This window comes from Parus major, chromosome 6 (genome assembly GCF_001522545.3).
Source record: "Parus major isolate Abel chromosome 6, Parus_major1.1, whole genome shotgun sequence".
NCBI lineage: Eukaryota > Metazoa > Chordata > Aves > Passeriformes > Paridae > Parus > Parus major.
Genome location: NC_031775.1, coordinates 11,806,828 through 11,821,751, shown reverse-complemented (window position 1 = coordinate 11,821,751; position 14,924 = coordinate 11,806,828). Strand labels below are relative to the sequence as shown.

Genomic DNA, 14,924 nt, shown 5'->3' with positions numbered 1-14,924 from the left:
AAAGATTTGTCTTGCACTAATTCACCCACTAGGCTCTTCAAACCACATACATTCATCACATTCACAGCACTGTCACAAATGAAGTCTCCACTGTTGCAATGGTGAAATGATCCTTTGGTGAAACTGAAACACCTGGTGTGAGCCCAGACCTGTGTCTGAAATCCACCTGGCACAGCCTTGTTGCCACACTGGATGCAAGTCAGAGAATATTTCATATGGGCAAACATTTGAATAAGTAATCATTAAAAAATTCATCAGCTAGCAATTTAAGAATTTATGCTTTGGCAAGACATTTCTCCAATGGTGAGTAGAAAGGGACTGGAAGACTTCTCACTCCAGAAAACCTAGCACAGCTGGGCACATTCTCACACCAGGTGTGTGATGTTCCAACTCACAGAGGTGCTGCTCTGTCAGAGCAATGACATGTGCCAGCACATCTCCTTGGTACATCTGATTCAGCTGACGAGCTACAACTGCACAGAGTGGAGACCAGACCCAAGGGTTGGTGGTGTTGCAGTGCAAATGATATACACTCCTTTTCAAACTCAGCCAGCTACTTACAGACCTACTTTGACAGAGAAAAAACTTCCAGCTCTGACCTGATAGTGAGCCTTCCTCACCAACTGTGTGGTCAAGCCTTAGTGACAGAGCTGTGCCCACCAAAGCTCAGGAAGCCCAAGCCATACCTCTTGGCCAGTGGCACTCATTTTCCACAAGAGCCTTCCAACCTCTCCACCTCTGTGGCAATGCCCTTCCCTTCTTCTCAGAGGAAGGCTCACCACCACCACACAGTCTGCTTTCCTCACCTCTTTCCCCAGATTTAAGTTGAGAGGGAAGAGGAAGCACGGCTCCAAGTCTTAAAATGCTTTCTCTGTCACCTCTCTAGGCATCCCCTCAAGACCCTTCATTTTAAGGCATTAGATTGCAAAGTAAATAAGTGCTCCTGCCTCAGCAATAAAGACTTTGCAGCACTTCTGAGCACTGAGTACAGCTGCATTTAGACCATCACAATTATGGGGGCCTAGAAGGAGACACTGGGCATTAGGGATAAAATATTCTCAACACACTACAACCAGAAGAGACAACATGATGCACACAGATTTTCTACAGAGCAATGGGTAGCAATATCAAACTCTAAAGTGGTAAGAAGTCAGATCAATGCTTTCACATCCTTGTGTTTTTGACACTCTTCTTGGCCTTCTGTCAGCAGAACTCAGTGATCAGTACAGCAGCAGAAGCATCCAAGACACACTCATGCTACCTCATTGAAAGGGGGTTTTGAAAGAGTTGAGCTGTGTAAACTGAAAGGCCCTGCACAATTTTACACAGCTGTAGATCCAGCTAGAAATCTCTCCCTGGGCAGCTTCCACGCCCAAGGCAGATGAAATGTGCATAGGGTAGCTATAAACTTAACGACTTTGTAATTAACATTAGCAAATACATTTTACAGACTCAATGATCTGTAAGGGTGAACTTGCCTGCAGGCTGAAAGAGCCCTTGCCTCCCTTCCTCTTTCCCAGCCAGAACCACATGGCACTGGTTTGCTAAGTCAAGCAGCTGGATTTTGGAGAGGAAAAGGAACACTCCTTTGCAGGAAGATTACACACTGCTAAGTTCAAGGCCAGTATGAGAAACTCTGGGGTGAACAGGCTGCTACAATGCTCACTACCCATTCACACTGCCTGCACTATGCTCTGTTCTTCCATCTGTGAATTCCCTTAATGAACTGTCAGGCATTTTTTTTGGCCAAGACCTATCGCTTTTTCCTGAACTGGGAAATGCCTGCTGAACTCCTGGCATTGTCTGAGCCACGGTAAAGACTTCTGTTTATCACAGAAAAGCCCTGAACAACTGAACCACTGTCTCATTTAAGTCATGCTTTTGCGCTCCTTTTGAAAGCACTTCCCCTGCATCTGCCCTGAAACTGACGGATGGTCACTCTGAGGGAAGGCAGGCACAGGAAAAACCTGCTCCAGAGCAACTAGAAATGCCACACTGCATCTACCATCTGACTTTTAAAAGCACCAGTACCTGCAGCTGCAATTCACACCAAAGGAAGGATAAATCCCCAGCACTCTCAAAAAAACCAGGCTCCAGTTCTTTTAAGTAGCAGCAGGTCAATGCAGAGCAGAGCCCTGCCTTCCCATCTCCATTTCCTCTCTGTGTAAAGATGGCCAAAGAACAAAGCATGGCTGGGGAAAGGAATGAAGTTGTCCATTGCTCCACAGTTCAAGATGGTGGGAAAGCTGAAGCCAGCCTGTGCTCTACACTAGTGATGAAAATTGTGGTTCAGCTGTCACCTGCCTTTAGCTTTTCAGGACTTGGAGAGACTTTGCTGCACCCTGGGTCGTCACTGTTTAAGACTGACAGTGCTGTTTGATCAAGATGCTTCAAAATATACATTTCTGAGTCTGTGTTTGGCAGAAGCCAGGCACTTAATCGCTTGGAACAACATATAAGCTTGAATTTTAACTGCTAAATGAGTGCAACAGGAAGGAAGGTCATCTCTGGTTGCACCTCCTCTGCTATGAGTGAAGTTTCCATGAGACCATCTTTGGTTTCTTGCTGTCAGGAGCTACAGAGTAAGTTGACAGACCCTGCCATAAATTAGCAGCAAACGCAATTCACCACTTGGAAAGTTGTTTTCATAAGGTCAAAGTGCAGCAAATGCAAGCAGCATTAGGATTAAAGGATGAAAAATGCAGTTCCTTCTTGCTAGCTAGCACCTGTCAGACAAAGCACTAAGAGGTCAAATTAAACCAGCCAGAGAGGTCTACTGTCAAACCAAAACACAAGCTACTGCCCACCCTGCAACCCTCCCTCTCTCCAGCCCCAACCTTGCTCAGCTACGTACCTGCTGACTGTCAGAGTCAGTTCATCTGTGCACCCCTTGATTTTGTTTTGTGCCTCAAGGTGCGTCATGTTATCTGTGTTCACTCCATCAATGGCTATGATCTGGTCTCCTATACACAAGTTGGCTATGGCAGCTTTGCTGCCCGGAGTCACCTAAGAGAAAACAAAAAGAGTGAATGGACTTTCCAGGGAAGAGCTTTCCATAACAACATCTGAAAAAGAGTTGCAGGAGTTGTGTTTTTTCTCACTGGTACCTGGAAGCAAAGAAGTTAAAATCAGTGAAAGTACATTCTCAGCAAAAATCTATCTAGGTCTTTCAGACAGGGAATTTTGTTTTGGCACCCACAGATAGAAATCTGGAGAGAGAACAACAGGTAAATAACAGAAATAGTATTTTCACTCAAGACAATTCTCATGCTAGAGAGCAAGATCATACAGAAAGCAACTCTGTTCTTTTCTGGACAGAGAAGTGCTCTCTGAAACAGAAGGTGCTGAGGACAGACAGAAGTCCAAGTCTCTAAGAATAGAGGTGACAGAAGAGAGTATCAGAGTCATTGCAATACCAATGCCAATCACAAACAACTTTGCCTGCATTACAATCTCATTTGTTTTCTTCCTTGAAGGAAAGATTTGGGCTCAAGATTTTGCACTGCTTCTTTAGTTGCAATAATATGTTTTTTGCCCAGTAACACACATTTACTGACTTCAAGATCAATCCCAAAGCAGTGTGTGCTCTACACAGATTGGAAGAGAGAAAGGCATCAGAAACTTCATCTTTAAACCACAAGCTGTCAATAGTGTCCAAAAAAGCAGAAGCTCCAGCCCCGCTGCCTGACCACAGCTCACCCTGATAACTTCTGCCATATTGCATCTCCTTTTCCTCTCATGTGGTCCCAGACAGAAAACACTATGCAGCAATGCCATCAATATGACACTCCTCATGAGAAAGGTCCCAGCTAAAACCTGGCATTTTCAAGCAAATCAACTAAATGACTTCTTCATTTTACCCTATTTCTTTTAAAGAGGTATCCTCTTAACAACTGAGACCTCTTTGGGCCAAAATTATTGACTGTGCAGAGGGTGAGTAATATTGTGTTTGTGCCTTTGCAAATACTACTTAAGATTTTGTGCAGTTTTAATGAGTTTGTGAAAGGAGTGTAATGACTTCTGTGGGCTTTCGTCCATTATTTAATAGGCAGAGGAAATGAGAAGGGTGGACTGCTCCCAGACATGAGTACAGATTAAAACATGCCTTGCAGCTGAGACATACCTCATTTATGAGTCCACTGCAACTGGTATTCATTCTATACATTCATGCTAGGTTTCAGCATGCTGGAAAGCAGCTGAGCAAACCCAGCAGATCTTTCAGACATAAATACCATTCACAAGATTTAGAGATCCCTCCTAACTAGGGTTTGGTTGGCAAATCATTACCCCCAGGGAAACATTCCCCTTCTAGAGGTGTCACACATTAGCAGCAATCACTGTTTTCCCTGGGTCAAATATGAAGCTGTTCAGTGTATCTCCTCACAGCTGTAATGGGCTATTTTCCCCAACCAGAAGAAAAATCACAAGATGCTTTTCACCTAGCATTCACTAAAATTCACCTTTTTATCACTTTCTACTAGGAAAGTGTTTCATGGAAAAAGGAAGAACATAGACATGGTTCACAGTTGTCTAAGCTGACCAAGGTGCTCAACATTAATCTAAAGAGCTTCACATGGGTCAACCAATAGTGAATGTCTACCTGCACACCACCTTGAATACTGCAAGCAGTCTCTGAATTGACAGAGGAGTGCTGATGAAAATACCAGACCAAGCACCAACTGGATACAGGAAATCTGATTCAAATGTGAAGATCATCACCTGCCAAGCTGCATCCCTCAGCTGACTGGTGACCTATCGAGGCCATTGAATGCGATCTGCAGCCACTCCATTGCATTCACTGCCTTGAGAGTAACCTCCTGTAAACCTTGTGACAGGGTGTCATGGTTCAACCCCAACCTGCAGCCAAGCCCCACTCAGCTGCTCACTCACTCCCCCACCTGCAGGACCAAGAAGAGAATTGGGAGAGTAGAAGTGAAAAAGTTCCTGGGCTGAGATACAGACAGTTTAATAGGGAAAGAAAAAGCCACACATGCAAGCAAGGCAAAACAAGGAATTAATTCACTGTTTCCCATGGGCAGGCAGGTGTTCAGCCATTCCCAGGAGAACAGGGCTCCATCATGCATAATGGTTATTTGGGAAGACAAACAACATCACTCCAAACATCTCCCCTTCCTCCCCCTCTTTATATACTGGGCATGATGTCATGTGGTCTGGAATATCCCTTTGGTCAGTTGGAGTCAGCTGTCCCAGCTGTGTCTCCTCTCAGCCTCCCATGCATCCCCAGAGTCCTCACCAGCATGGCAGTGCAAAAAGCAGTAAAGGCTTTGGTTCTGTGTAAGCCCTGCTCAGCAGTAACAAAACAACTCTGTATTATCAACCCTGTGCTCAGCACAAATCCAAAACACAGCCCTTACCAGACGCTATGAACAATTCTACCCCAACCAAAACCTGCACACAGGGACAGTTTGCAGCTCTGAAGAAATCTTGAGCACTGATAGCTGCCTATAGTCCCACCAGACTTGGGAGCTATCATTATAAAAAACATAAGACCCATCCCTAAGGATATCATTAAAACAAGAGGAGCCTGCAGGAAACACAGTGTGTGTCTTCTCCTGGTCTCTGGACCTTAACTGAATCACTTGGTTTCTTGGGGCTTTAATTTCTCTGCTACCAAAGGAGGGAGAGAGGCACATTATTCACCCCTGGAAGGAACACCAAGCTCAGTACTCGGTTACCATGATTCATTTTCAATCAGATAAGCTGCCAAAGGGTCAAAAACAACAGTGGATTAATGCCAGCACTGGAACACTGCTGGAGATTCAGCCATGCAGCTTGCATTTCAAGACTGATAATTATACAATATGTGATAGGCTGGTAGAAATGATCCTGTATCACCAGGAACAGCTAAGCCACAGCAGCCAGGGACACTGAAATATTGAAGCCTTCTGAAGAAGCCCCAAGAGCCACCAGGAAGAGCAGCTGGCATTCACAGTGACATCTCAGTGCATTGCCAGTGCTTGTGGTGTCAGTTCCCTTCTGTGTCTAGAAGAATTTGAAATGTGAGTGCTCTCCATCAGATAAGAGTCACTGGTCACACAAGGGTTATTCCATCCACTCAGGTACTCGCATAATCCTCTCCCCTAAGCACAAGCTACAAGGTTGCACAAAAATAAAAATGAGAACTGTATCTGCCAAAAGTAAACATGTTTCAAAATCCAGCTTTTTCAGGTCTGGAAATAACTTGCCCTGAAATGTAACCTTTCACAGACTGCTGCCTACAACATCTATCCAGCTCATACTGTCTGCCAGGAGTGTTTACAGCAAACATGTCTGCACAAGGGCAGGGTATGGAAGCAACCCATCCCCCATCCTTTTAGGATGATTTATAGCTACTAATAATGTTCCCTTCCCCCTCAAAGTAAGGTCTGGGCTTATCTCAGTGCTGTCAAGCAAAAGGCGTTTCTGTTATTAAGTGAGGAGCACAGAGCTGCCACTGTGACGTTTTCCTGCTTTTATTTTTGTCACATCCCTGCTTGGTCCATGGGAAGCAGCAGGGGCAGGTATGTGGCTGGGGGAAAGCAGACAGAGGTGCTCAGAACACTGGCAGCTATCTGCCAGCTTACACAAACCGACTCCAAAAATGAGCAAAAACTTCAGGCTTTTTTTCAGGCAGGATCCAGTAAATTTTGTATCTGAAACTGCTTTGCTCCTGCTCTCAGATGATCTAAAGCCTTGCCCCAGCCTCTCTTACCCTTCCCTCTTGACTGAGCATGGAGCAGAGACCAGCAGCAGCCAAGGGAACAGCAGGCAGTGCCTTGTACACCTTGTACAGGTGGGGTACACAGTATTGAGGATGGAGCTGCACTTTTTGCATGGATAAGCAAGAAAGACACTGCAAAGAACAAAACCAGCAAACACAACCTTGCACAAGTCACAGCTTGTGCAAAGGCACAGACTCTCATGTCCTTCAAAAGAGCTCCCTGACTTGGTTTGGACCTCACTGCGGCTGAGCAGATGGGAACATGGGCAGACTCACTAGGCACCGGGCACCCCCCAGTTCCAGAGACACCATGGCTGGGTGAATAAAGCTCTGCACACCTTATAACATCATTCTCCTTCCTTTGGAAAGGAGCCATGCCCTGCCTTGAGATGATTGTTCCCAGACAACTGGGTAACACTGCCATTAGGTCATTTTGCTGTTGAACAGACAATGCTGAGATAGACAGAGCAGCAGTGATTCCTACTGTGTCCAAAATAGGTCTCAGAGTGTGCTTATGGTGATGCTTTGTTTGGGTTGTGCTCTGTGGAAGAAATCTGGGCTACTGTAGAAATAATCTAGATACTTACAACCAGACACATCAAACTATGTCCTTGATACCAGCTCAGACACGTATGGAAGAAACAAATAATCCCCATAATCTGTTGGTTTGATTGTACAAGCTCTATTCATGCAAAACTCAATTTAGCAGATAACAGTTTAGACCAGTTATAGGCTTGGATCTCTCTTTTTTTAAAAAAAAAAAAAAGACTCAGGATTGGTTTGGATAGAAGAAAAAACTACATTACTTTCCTATACTACAAAGTGAAGCTTTGTGCATGTGTGCTCCCTTACACACACACTTTGGGCTCCACCTTGCCAACACCACCAGGACTTTGCAAAGGTCAGATGACCACCTCTCAGGCAGTTTGCTTGCTATTATCTGCTTCCACTGATGGCCAAGCAGCAAAGAAAGCGCTATGAAATAGCAAGTCTTCAGAAAGTCTTTGGGCAAGTGCATTTACAATAGAAAACACTTTGATTTAGCATCAGGAGAAACATTTGACTGCTTATTCAGCTCCCAGGACCTCTTCATAAAACTTCTGTCTGTCACAGAGCTTGCCAAACACAACCACATTTTTTATTTGATGTAATTCCCTCCATACACGCTACCTAACAAGCTCTGTAGTCCCTGGACTGGGGTATATGGTGCCTTTTTCCTCTTGCAGGCAAGGAACCAAGAGGCAGCAGTGTATATTGAGGTATACTGAGGGAAGCTGCTGCCCACAGCAAATGAGAGGGAGGAAGGGTGGGAAGCATTTTTATGAAAAGCAGCATAACTCAGCCCCATGTAAGTCAAAATAGATGGGTGGGTCTAAAATTCATTCAATTTTTTTCTGGCCTTCTCCCTTCATCCATTCTGGCACCCTACATGCTCACTCTGTCAGCTCTTCACAGTTTCTCAGACGCTGCAGCCTCCTGCATCACTCATCACTCCACACCTAAACACATTGCAAGAAGTGATGAAGAGATAAGAAATGAGAAAACTAACATCAGCCAAGAAAAAGATCTGGAGAAACTATACCTAAGTGTGTTTGAGAGGAAAACGCAGCTGGGTCGTTGCTGGAAAGGACAAACACAAAGGAACATACTTCCACAGCCACCAGTGACAACCAGACATCTCTGACATTCAGTTTAATCCTCCCCACCCACACACACTGCTCTTTTACCATGAGTAATGTCCTCAGCACTGGAGTATTATGCTAAGCAGTCGAAGTTTCTCCCAGCAAAAGCATGCAGCTGGGTCAGCAGAGATCAGAGGCTATGAGAAAATTCAGACAAGCACATTCCCCACCCTTCTCTTTAGGAGAGTGGGAAGGATATGCCTTACAACTGGCTCCAGGAGAGTTCCCTTCAATGCTGCTCCTGTTCTCTGCACCATTACAGTCCGGCAAGGCTGCAGCCCAAACCCCGCTGGCTGCTCTCTGCTGGCCCAGATCATACCATCATCAGGAGACAAGGAGGAGAAGGGGGGGTCATACCTCTGGCCAGTGAAACCCCTGAGCATCAGCCCACCTCTTGGTTGAGGTCTGGGCTTCCACAGCTCGTCTGGCAGCCCAGAGCTCACCCTTCTGTCTGCCTTCATGCCCTACCCTGACAGCCAGAGGAGCTCTGTTAACACAGAAAGGGGAAGGCATCCGACACTATGCAGAGAGGGCTGACCTCACTAAGATGGTATAAAAAGACATGGGTGAGAGGATTTGCTTAGACAGATGCTCAAATGGTGGTCAAGGAGTTACTCAGCCTCACAGCTTCTTTTGCTAACACATCTTATATTAAAACAAACAAATGAACGAGATTTTTTAAAAGGCCTCAAAAACAGCCGACTCTTTCCTGATGGTTTATTTAATCCTCTAAATAAATCAACACATCCAGTAATCAGCAACCATCTAAGATACTGTAGTCCAGAACAATATCAATTATTTATGCAGTTCACAGGGCTCCTGTCATTTCCCTGTTTATACTGGAAAATAAATAAACAAATTTCTCCTGTTATTTTGATGCTGCACCCTTCAAATCCAAATCATTTTACATACCGTATACATTTCTTGATGGACAAAGTGATTTTTGAGGGTGAAAGGTACCAAAGAGCCTGCAGCCATACATAACTTGACAGCTGGGAACAAAAGGAACTTTCTTTCTCCCAAGAAGTCCAACATTTGATTTTAGGTGACCTAAAGTTCTAGGGCTTAAAGTTCTCACACAATGCTGAGGCTGGTAAATTCACTCCAAATGTAGAATTCTCTCTTTAGGCTCTTTGGGGAACTTGCCCAGAACAAGGTGGGTCAGACATCATCAACATGATTATACCATTCACAAAGAAGAGGAACAGAGAAAAGGGAACTCCAGAGTTTGGAGGACATCAAGCTGCTGCATAACCACTGACAAATTAGTCTAAATATGTGAACTGAGGAAAAGACAGTCCCAGCTCCTAGGAAAGACAAGAGTACTGCTCTTGAATGTAGCTCTGGTAGAAGGCATTTGATTACTATCCCAAAAATTGTGAAAGTTTTTTTCAAGGTAAAAGTGCTCCCTCAGACCCAGGAAACCAATCTGTAAAAGATCAAACCTATCCTGTGCCCCAAAGCACTTTGCCTTTACCCCAAGAAAACTTGCTGCTTCACCCTTGCTACAACTAAGGAAGACTTCTTTGGACTTTTATCCAAACCCTGGCAGTCAGGGAGATCAGAAAAGTCTTTTCCTCTTCTCAGTTTGTATCTTTGAAGCACAGGATTTTCCAGCAGCTGCTAGGATTGATGCTGACTTCAAAGTCACAGGGGCACAACCTGTGCTTTTCACACCTGGTATGCTCTGACAGAGCAGCCAGGACTCCCTCCAAGCTAAGGCACAAAGCATCCTGCCAGCCTCTAAACACCAGCCCAGCCACTTCTGCAGGGCCACAAGCACTTGGCAGGTGACACTAATGACCAGTGTTCCACAGGCCCTTATCAGCTGTGCAGCTCTGGAGCAGCTCTGCCTGGCGGGGCACAGCGGTGCTGCCACAGCCCCCACCCCTCCCACAGCCAGGTAAACATCCCAGCAGGAAACAAAGCAACCTTCACCTTCCTGGAAAGTCCAGCAGCTTTCCCCAGCTGCCTCCCTCTGCCCAGACAGCCTCAGAACAAGACCCCTGCACAATGCTGAGATTGGCAGTCACAGAGAGCTGGACTGCGTGGCAGAGGAACTGCAGTCATAGGTGTGCACAGAGGGGACCAGCCAAGGCTTTCAAATCCACCAAATCCTATCACATCCACCACACCCCATGTTTCCTTTGGCAGACAGAAGTGAAAGGGGTTCCACTCTGGGGGCAGAGGGCCGCTTGGAAAGCCCCAGCTCTCCCCATGTCTCAGAAAAATAACCTGCAGCCAGAGTCTCCTTCCACCTGGGGAAGAGGTTGGAGCCCAGCTCCCAGGGCAGGCCCTTGTGCCACTCGGCTGAGCCCTGGCATGCAGCAGAGGGACGACAGGCTCCACCCATGCCATCAAGGGATGCCCATTAGCAAGGTGTCCTGCACCACCAGGGCTCTCCCTCACCACTGGCTCTGGGAGGTCTTTGCTCAGCTTCTTCCTACAAGGGTGGCTGGCTGGCAGGGTAAGGACATCAGCTGGTACCAAAGCTAAACCTGATATCTTTTCACACCACAGGATGTGGTCACACCACTCCCATGCTAAACTTCAGACCATCAAGTCCGGTTTTATGACTAAATCAAGCTTTAAATTTATAAAGCTGGCTCAGATGGCCACACTTAAAAGAAAACCAACACACTCAAACACCCAATTATGATCCGATTCTGTATTTTATATAAATTCTGAGTTTCAAAAACAGCACAAATAGATAAAATATCAGACTAAGCAGGGATGAATTAATGTTACAGTGGTCAAAATCAGCAACAAGCATCATGTTGGGATTTCATCTTTTTAATGTATTTGCATAACTGGTCTGCCTTGAAACCATTTTTTCATTGGAGAACTGGTTTTATAAGAAAATGTCCAATTTTACAGACTCTAAGAGACACCCATCCTTAATAGGGTTGCTTTGTCAAAATGTCAAAAATTAGGTTTTTGACATGACAAAACTGCAAACATCTGCTCTGCCCATATTTTGGGTCAGATGTTCAAGATCACAAACCACAAGAATCATCTCAATTACACAATTTATCAGGCAGTTCCATATATTCAGCTGCAAACAAAACTCCTCAGTGTTTATCAAAATCAAATGCAACCAAACAGGCAACAGCTCATGTTACCTGAGGAATGGAGGGGGATGGGTTCTGTCAACTGCACTGCTTTTCAGACAGCTCCACTTCATCAGTCTCTGCTTATACAACGTGCTGCTTCCTCCATCAGCTCCCAGCCTCAATGGGATTGAACTGGGAACTACCCTGTGCATAGGTCAGCTCTATAGAATCTATTATCCTGTATGTATTGTGCCCATTCACATCTCAGAAAGAACTTTCCTCAAATTCTATCCCCCTGACTCACTGCAGAACACCACACAAAGAGCAGTAAAGACAAGGGCCTTTCCTACTCCTGTAGGGCAATCCAGCAGGCTTTGGCCCAGGGTTCATTACACTGACCAACACAACTTTGTTTTTTTGTTCTGAGCAAAGATTGCAATAAAGTGTCCACTAGAACCCTACAGTTTTAAAAAGAAATGTAAGCCAGAAACATCTGTGGAGCATCCATCCTAAAGAGATGGGAAACTCCTCAAGTCTCAGGAGCAGCACTTGTGAAATCCCCATACTCAGCTTTCACCAGAAAGACCAGTCCAACACAACCAAGAAACCAGAAGTGTTCTCACAACAAGATGCTCATGATGTATTTGAGCCTGAAGCAGTTTTGAACACATATTTCAAGTGGAAAGTGAGGTAGGGCAGTGACAAAAGACGAGGTAATAATGTGGATATTTCATACATGACAATATTTCATCTGCTGCTCCTCTAAGGCACAACCAGACATTGGTACCATGCAGATGCTGTCAGCCAGAAGCCCTTGGGCAGGCTGCTCTGGTGGCTCCCATACTCATGGTACCAGTGCTCCTCATCCTTCTTGGACCCATGACTGCAACACCAAGCTTCAATGACTTCCTCCAGAGAACAACTCAAACGGTGCTGCCTCCCACCAACACGACTACATTGAAGTACAGCTGCTCCCTAGCTGACTGAGGAGCTTGAGAAACCAAAAAAGCCACCAGCAAGAAGCTGAGGCACAGTGGTGATGAGGGCCATAAATACCAAGATAAGCTCTAAAGCTTAACAGCACAAGGATGATGGTGCCAGAAGCCAAACATGAGCTCCTGGCAGGCAATGCAGGCTGAATTTAGGCACCTGGTTCAAAGAGAGCTGCAAGACACCCAGTTCAGATCTATGCCTGGATAGATGTCTCTCCTGGCATCCCACCATGCCAGCACATGGCACAGCATGCTGATCCCACCAGTGCATCACTGGGACAGGCTTCACTGGCCACATGGGACAGCACTGACCCCATACACAGCACACCCAAATTGCAGTGCTCTCAGTGTCAGGAGCTGCCCCACACACAGGTCAGGCAGCCCAGCCCTGTGCACCCCTGCTAACAGCACTCCCCATGAGCACATCTGTGCACCCACCCACCTAGCACCTGCTTGCAGCACAAAGCAAACACAGAAGTGCTGAGGAGGGAGAGCTGCAACCTCCCATGCTCCCAGGGTAATGCTCTTATCACAGGTTACAGCCTCCTCATCCTCTCACTGGCCTCAGGTAGCCCCCCTATCTCATACCACAGTGGAACCAAGGCCCTCACAACCCCTGGCAGACGTCAGTCCTACAGGGAAGGAGGGCTCCATTCCCAGAAAGGTCTCTGGGGAAAACACAGGTACCAAGTAAAATAAGCAAGAATATTGAAGTTGTAGCCCTGTAAAGTCATCACACAAGGAGGGAAAAAAAAATTTAAAACAGGTCAAAACTGGACCAGATCCCTTTTTACATGGTAAGGGGAAGACTTGCCAAGAATTTCACTCCTGAGCCCAGGAGAGAAGTCCAGGAGCCTTACAAGCAAACCACAGGAAAGATTAATGACTTGAAGTCTGGGAGGGGAAATTAAAAGTGTCAAAGGGGTCACAAGAGAAAGCCCTGATAAGAGCTGCTAATTGTCAGTATTTACGTCACCACCATCAGAGAGGCTATTTCATTACATTTTAGTCTCCAGGGTCACAGTTTCTCATGAGGTGGTTGTTTTTGCCGCTTTGCTGATCTACGTCCTTTGGTATGTGCCTATAAGCATTGACAAAGGCGACCAAGAGGTAAGAGCAGTGAGGTGGGGCTTTAGACACCCTTCTGCCCAAGAGTCTTTTGCTGAAAGGAAATGGCAATAATTACCATAACAATGAAGTAAATATCACTTTCCTTACAGTAAAGGTGCTTTCATGTCCCAAAAATGCTTTAGGAAAAATGAGGCATTATTACTGTAATTGAAAGAGATGACACAGAAAACTAATAACTCACCCCCACGCCCGTGGGTTTAACAGCATTTGTGAGCTCTGCCCTTCCTGCAGCTGGCAGCTTCCCCCGTGGCACCTGGGCTCCTTCAGACAGTGGGACCCCATGGCAGGAGATGTTTATAAAAATTCACAAGTCTGATCAACCTGGTCTTCTTTAAGAGCAGTTCACGTGAGTTCAAGTTCTGGCATATTCCACTTTCCGCAGCCCTTCCTCACCTGAGGCATGCGGGCACTTCAAAATTGTGCAATGCTGGCAGCGCCCAAAGCTAACAGCAGCTCGCTGGATACCTCTGTTTTACCGAGGGATTGCTGGAAAGAGGAGCAATTCCTTCATTCCTTTTCCCATAGGGGAGGCCTGCAGCCAGCCCCGACAAGAGTCTGTGCACTGCACCCCTCGCGAAGCCGTGAGGGAACAGGAGTTTGGGGTTCGGGGTCCCACACACCGGCCGGGCCGAGCACCCGTGGGTGCAGGTGGGGACAGGAGCGGACAGCGAGGCAGCGAGCACCGGCGTCTCACGGGCAAGCGCTGGGGCAGAGGAGGGAAAAGCCATGTACAAAGCCAAAATTCCTTCGATGCAAAATTTTTGCCATTTCCTAACTAATTCCTCTTTAAGGGGGGCAAGAAGGACTGCGAACAGAGACGGGCAGAGGCACTAAATACACCTTAACTTGGCTTGTGTAAACAAAGGCTTTTAACTCTACAGGGCAAGCAAAGGCAGGCGAGCATTCAGCCCACCTGGGTGAGACGGGTTCCCACAGGCTGGGCTGCCAAACCCGAACCAGGGCTGAGGGGATTCCTGCTGTCTGCAGGGTCCCTATGGACACGGTGAGGAGAGAGGTTCTGTGGGCAGCACAGACCCCGGTCTCCTACAGGTAAAGGGGCTGCTTATTTCTCCGTAAACATAAAAAGTCCAAACTAAAAAACAGGAGGGAGAAAAAGACAATTCCACCCCCCTCCCTGTGCCACCTGCCAGCCCGAGCCGACCCCGGCCCCCCCAGCACAGCCCACCCTACCCGGGAGATGGCGAGGGGCTGCTCAAAGTCGCGGCCGCCCACCAGGCGGAAGCCCCAGGGCCCGGGGCCCGAGAGCACGATGCGGTGCGTCCCCATGTGCGCGCTGCACCTCGCGGCTGGCTCCGGCAGCCCCACCGCTCGCACCGCACCGGCC

General features: G+C 46.7%; 1 protein-coding gene and 1 long non-coding RNA gene across 3 annotated transcripts in view; one reads left to right on the top strand and one right to left on the bottom strand.

Annotated features, from left to right (window-relative positions):
• The window catches only part of PDLIM1 (PDZ and LIM domain 1), a 43,556-nt gene extending 28,638 nt beyond the window's left edge, over positions 1–14,918 (bottom strand). For both annotated transcript variants that reach the window (XM_015632551.2, XM_015632550.2), the window contains exons 1-2: positions 14,771–14,918; positions 2,855–3,006 (exon numbers count right to left, since the gene is read on the bottom strand). In XM_015632551.2, coding sequence (XP_015488037.1) covers positions 2,855–3,006; positions 14,771–14,866 — 248 coding nt within the window. In that variant the 5' untranslated portion in view covers positions 14,867–14,918. The remainder of the gene's footprint in view (positions 1–2,854; positions 3,007–14,770) is intronic.
• LOC107206635 overlaps positions 6,947–14,924 on the top strand; it is an 11,548-nt gene continuing 3,570 nt past the window's right edge. The window contains exons 1-2 of the long non-coding RNA XR_001522481.3: positions 6,947–13,558; positions 14,461–14,629. This is a non-coding gene — a long non-coding RNA (uncharacterized LOC107206635). The remainder of the gene's footprint in view (positions 13,559–14,460; positions 14,630–14,924) is intronic.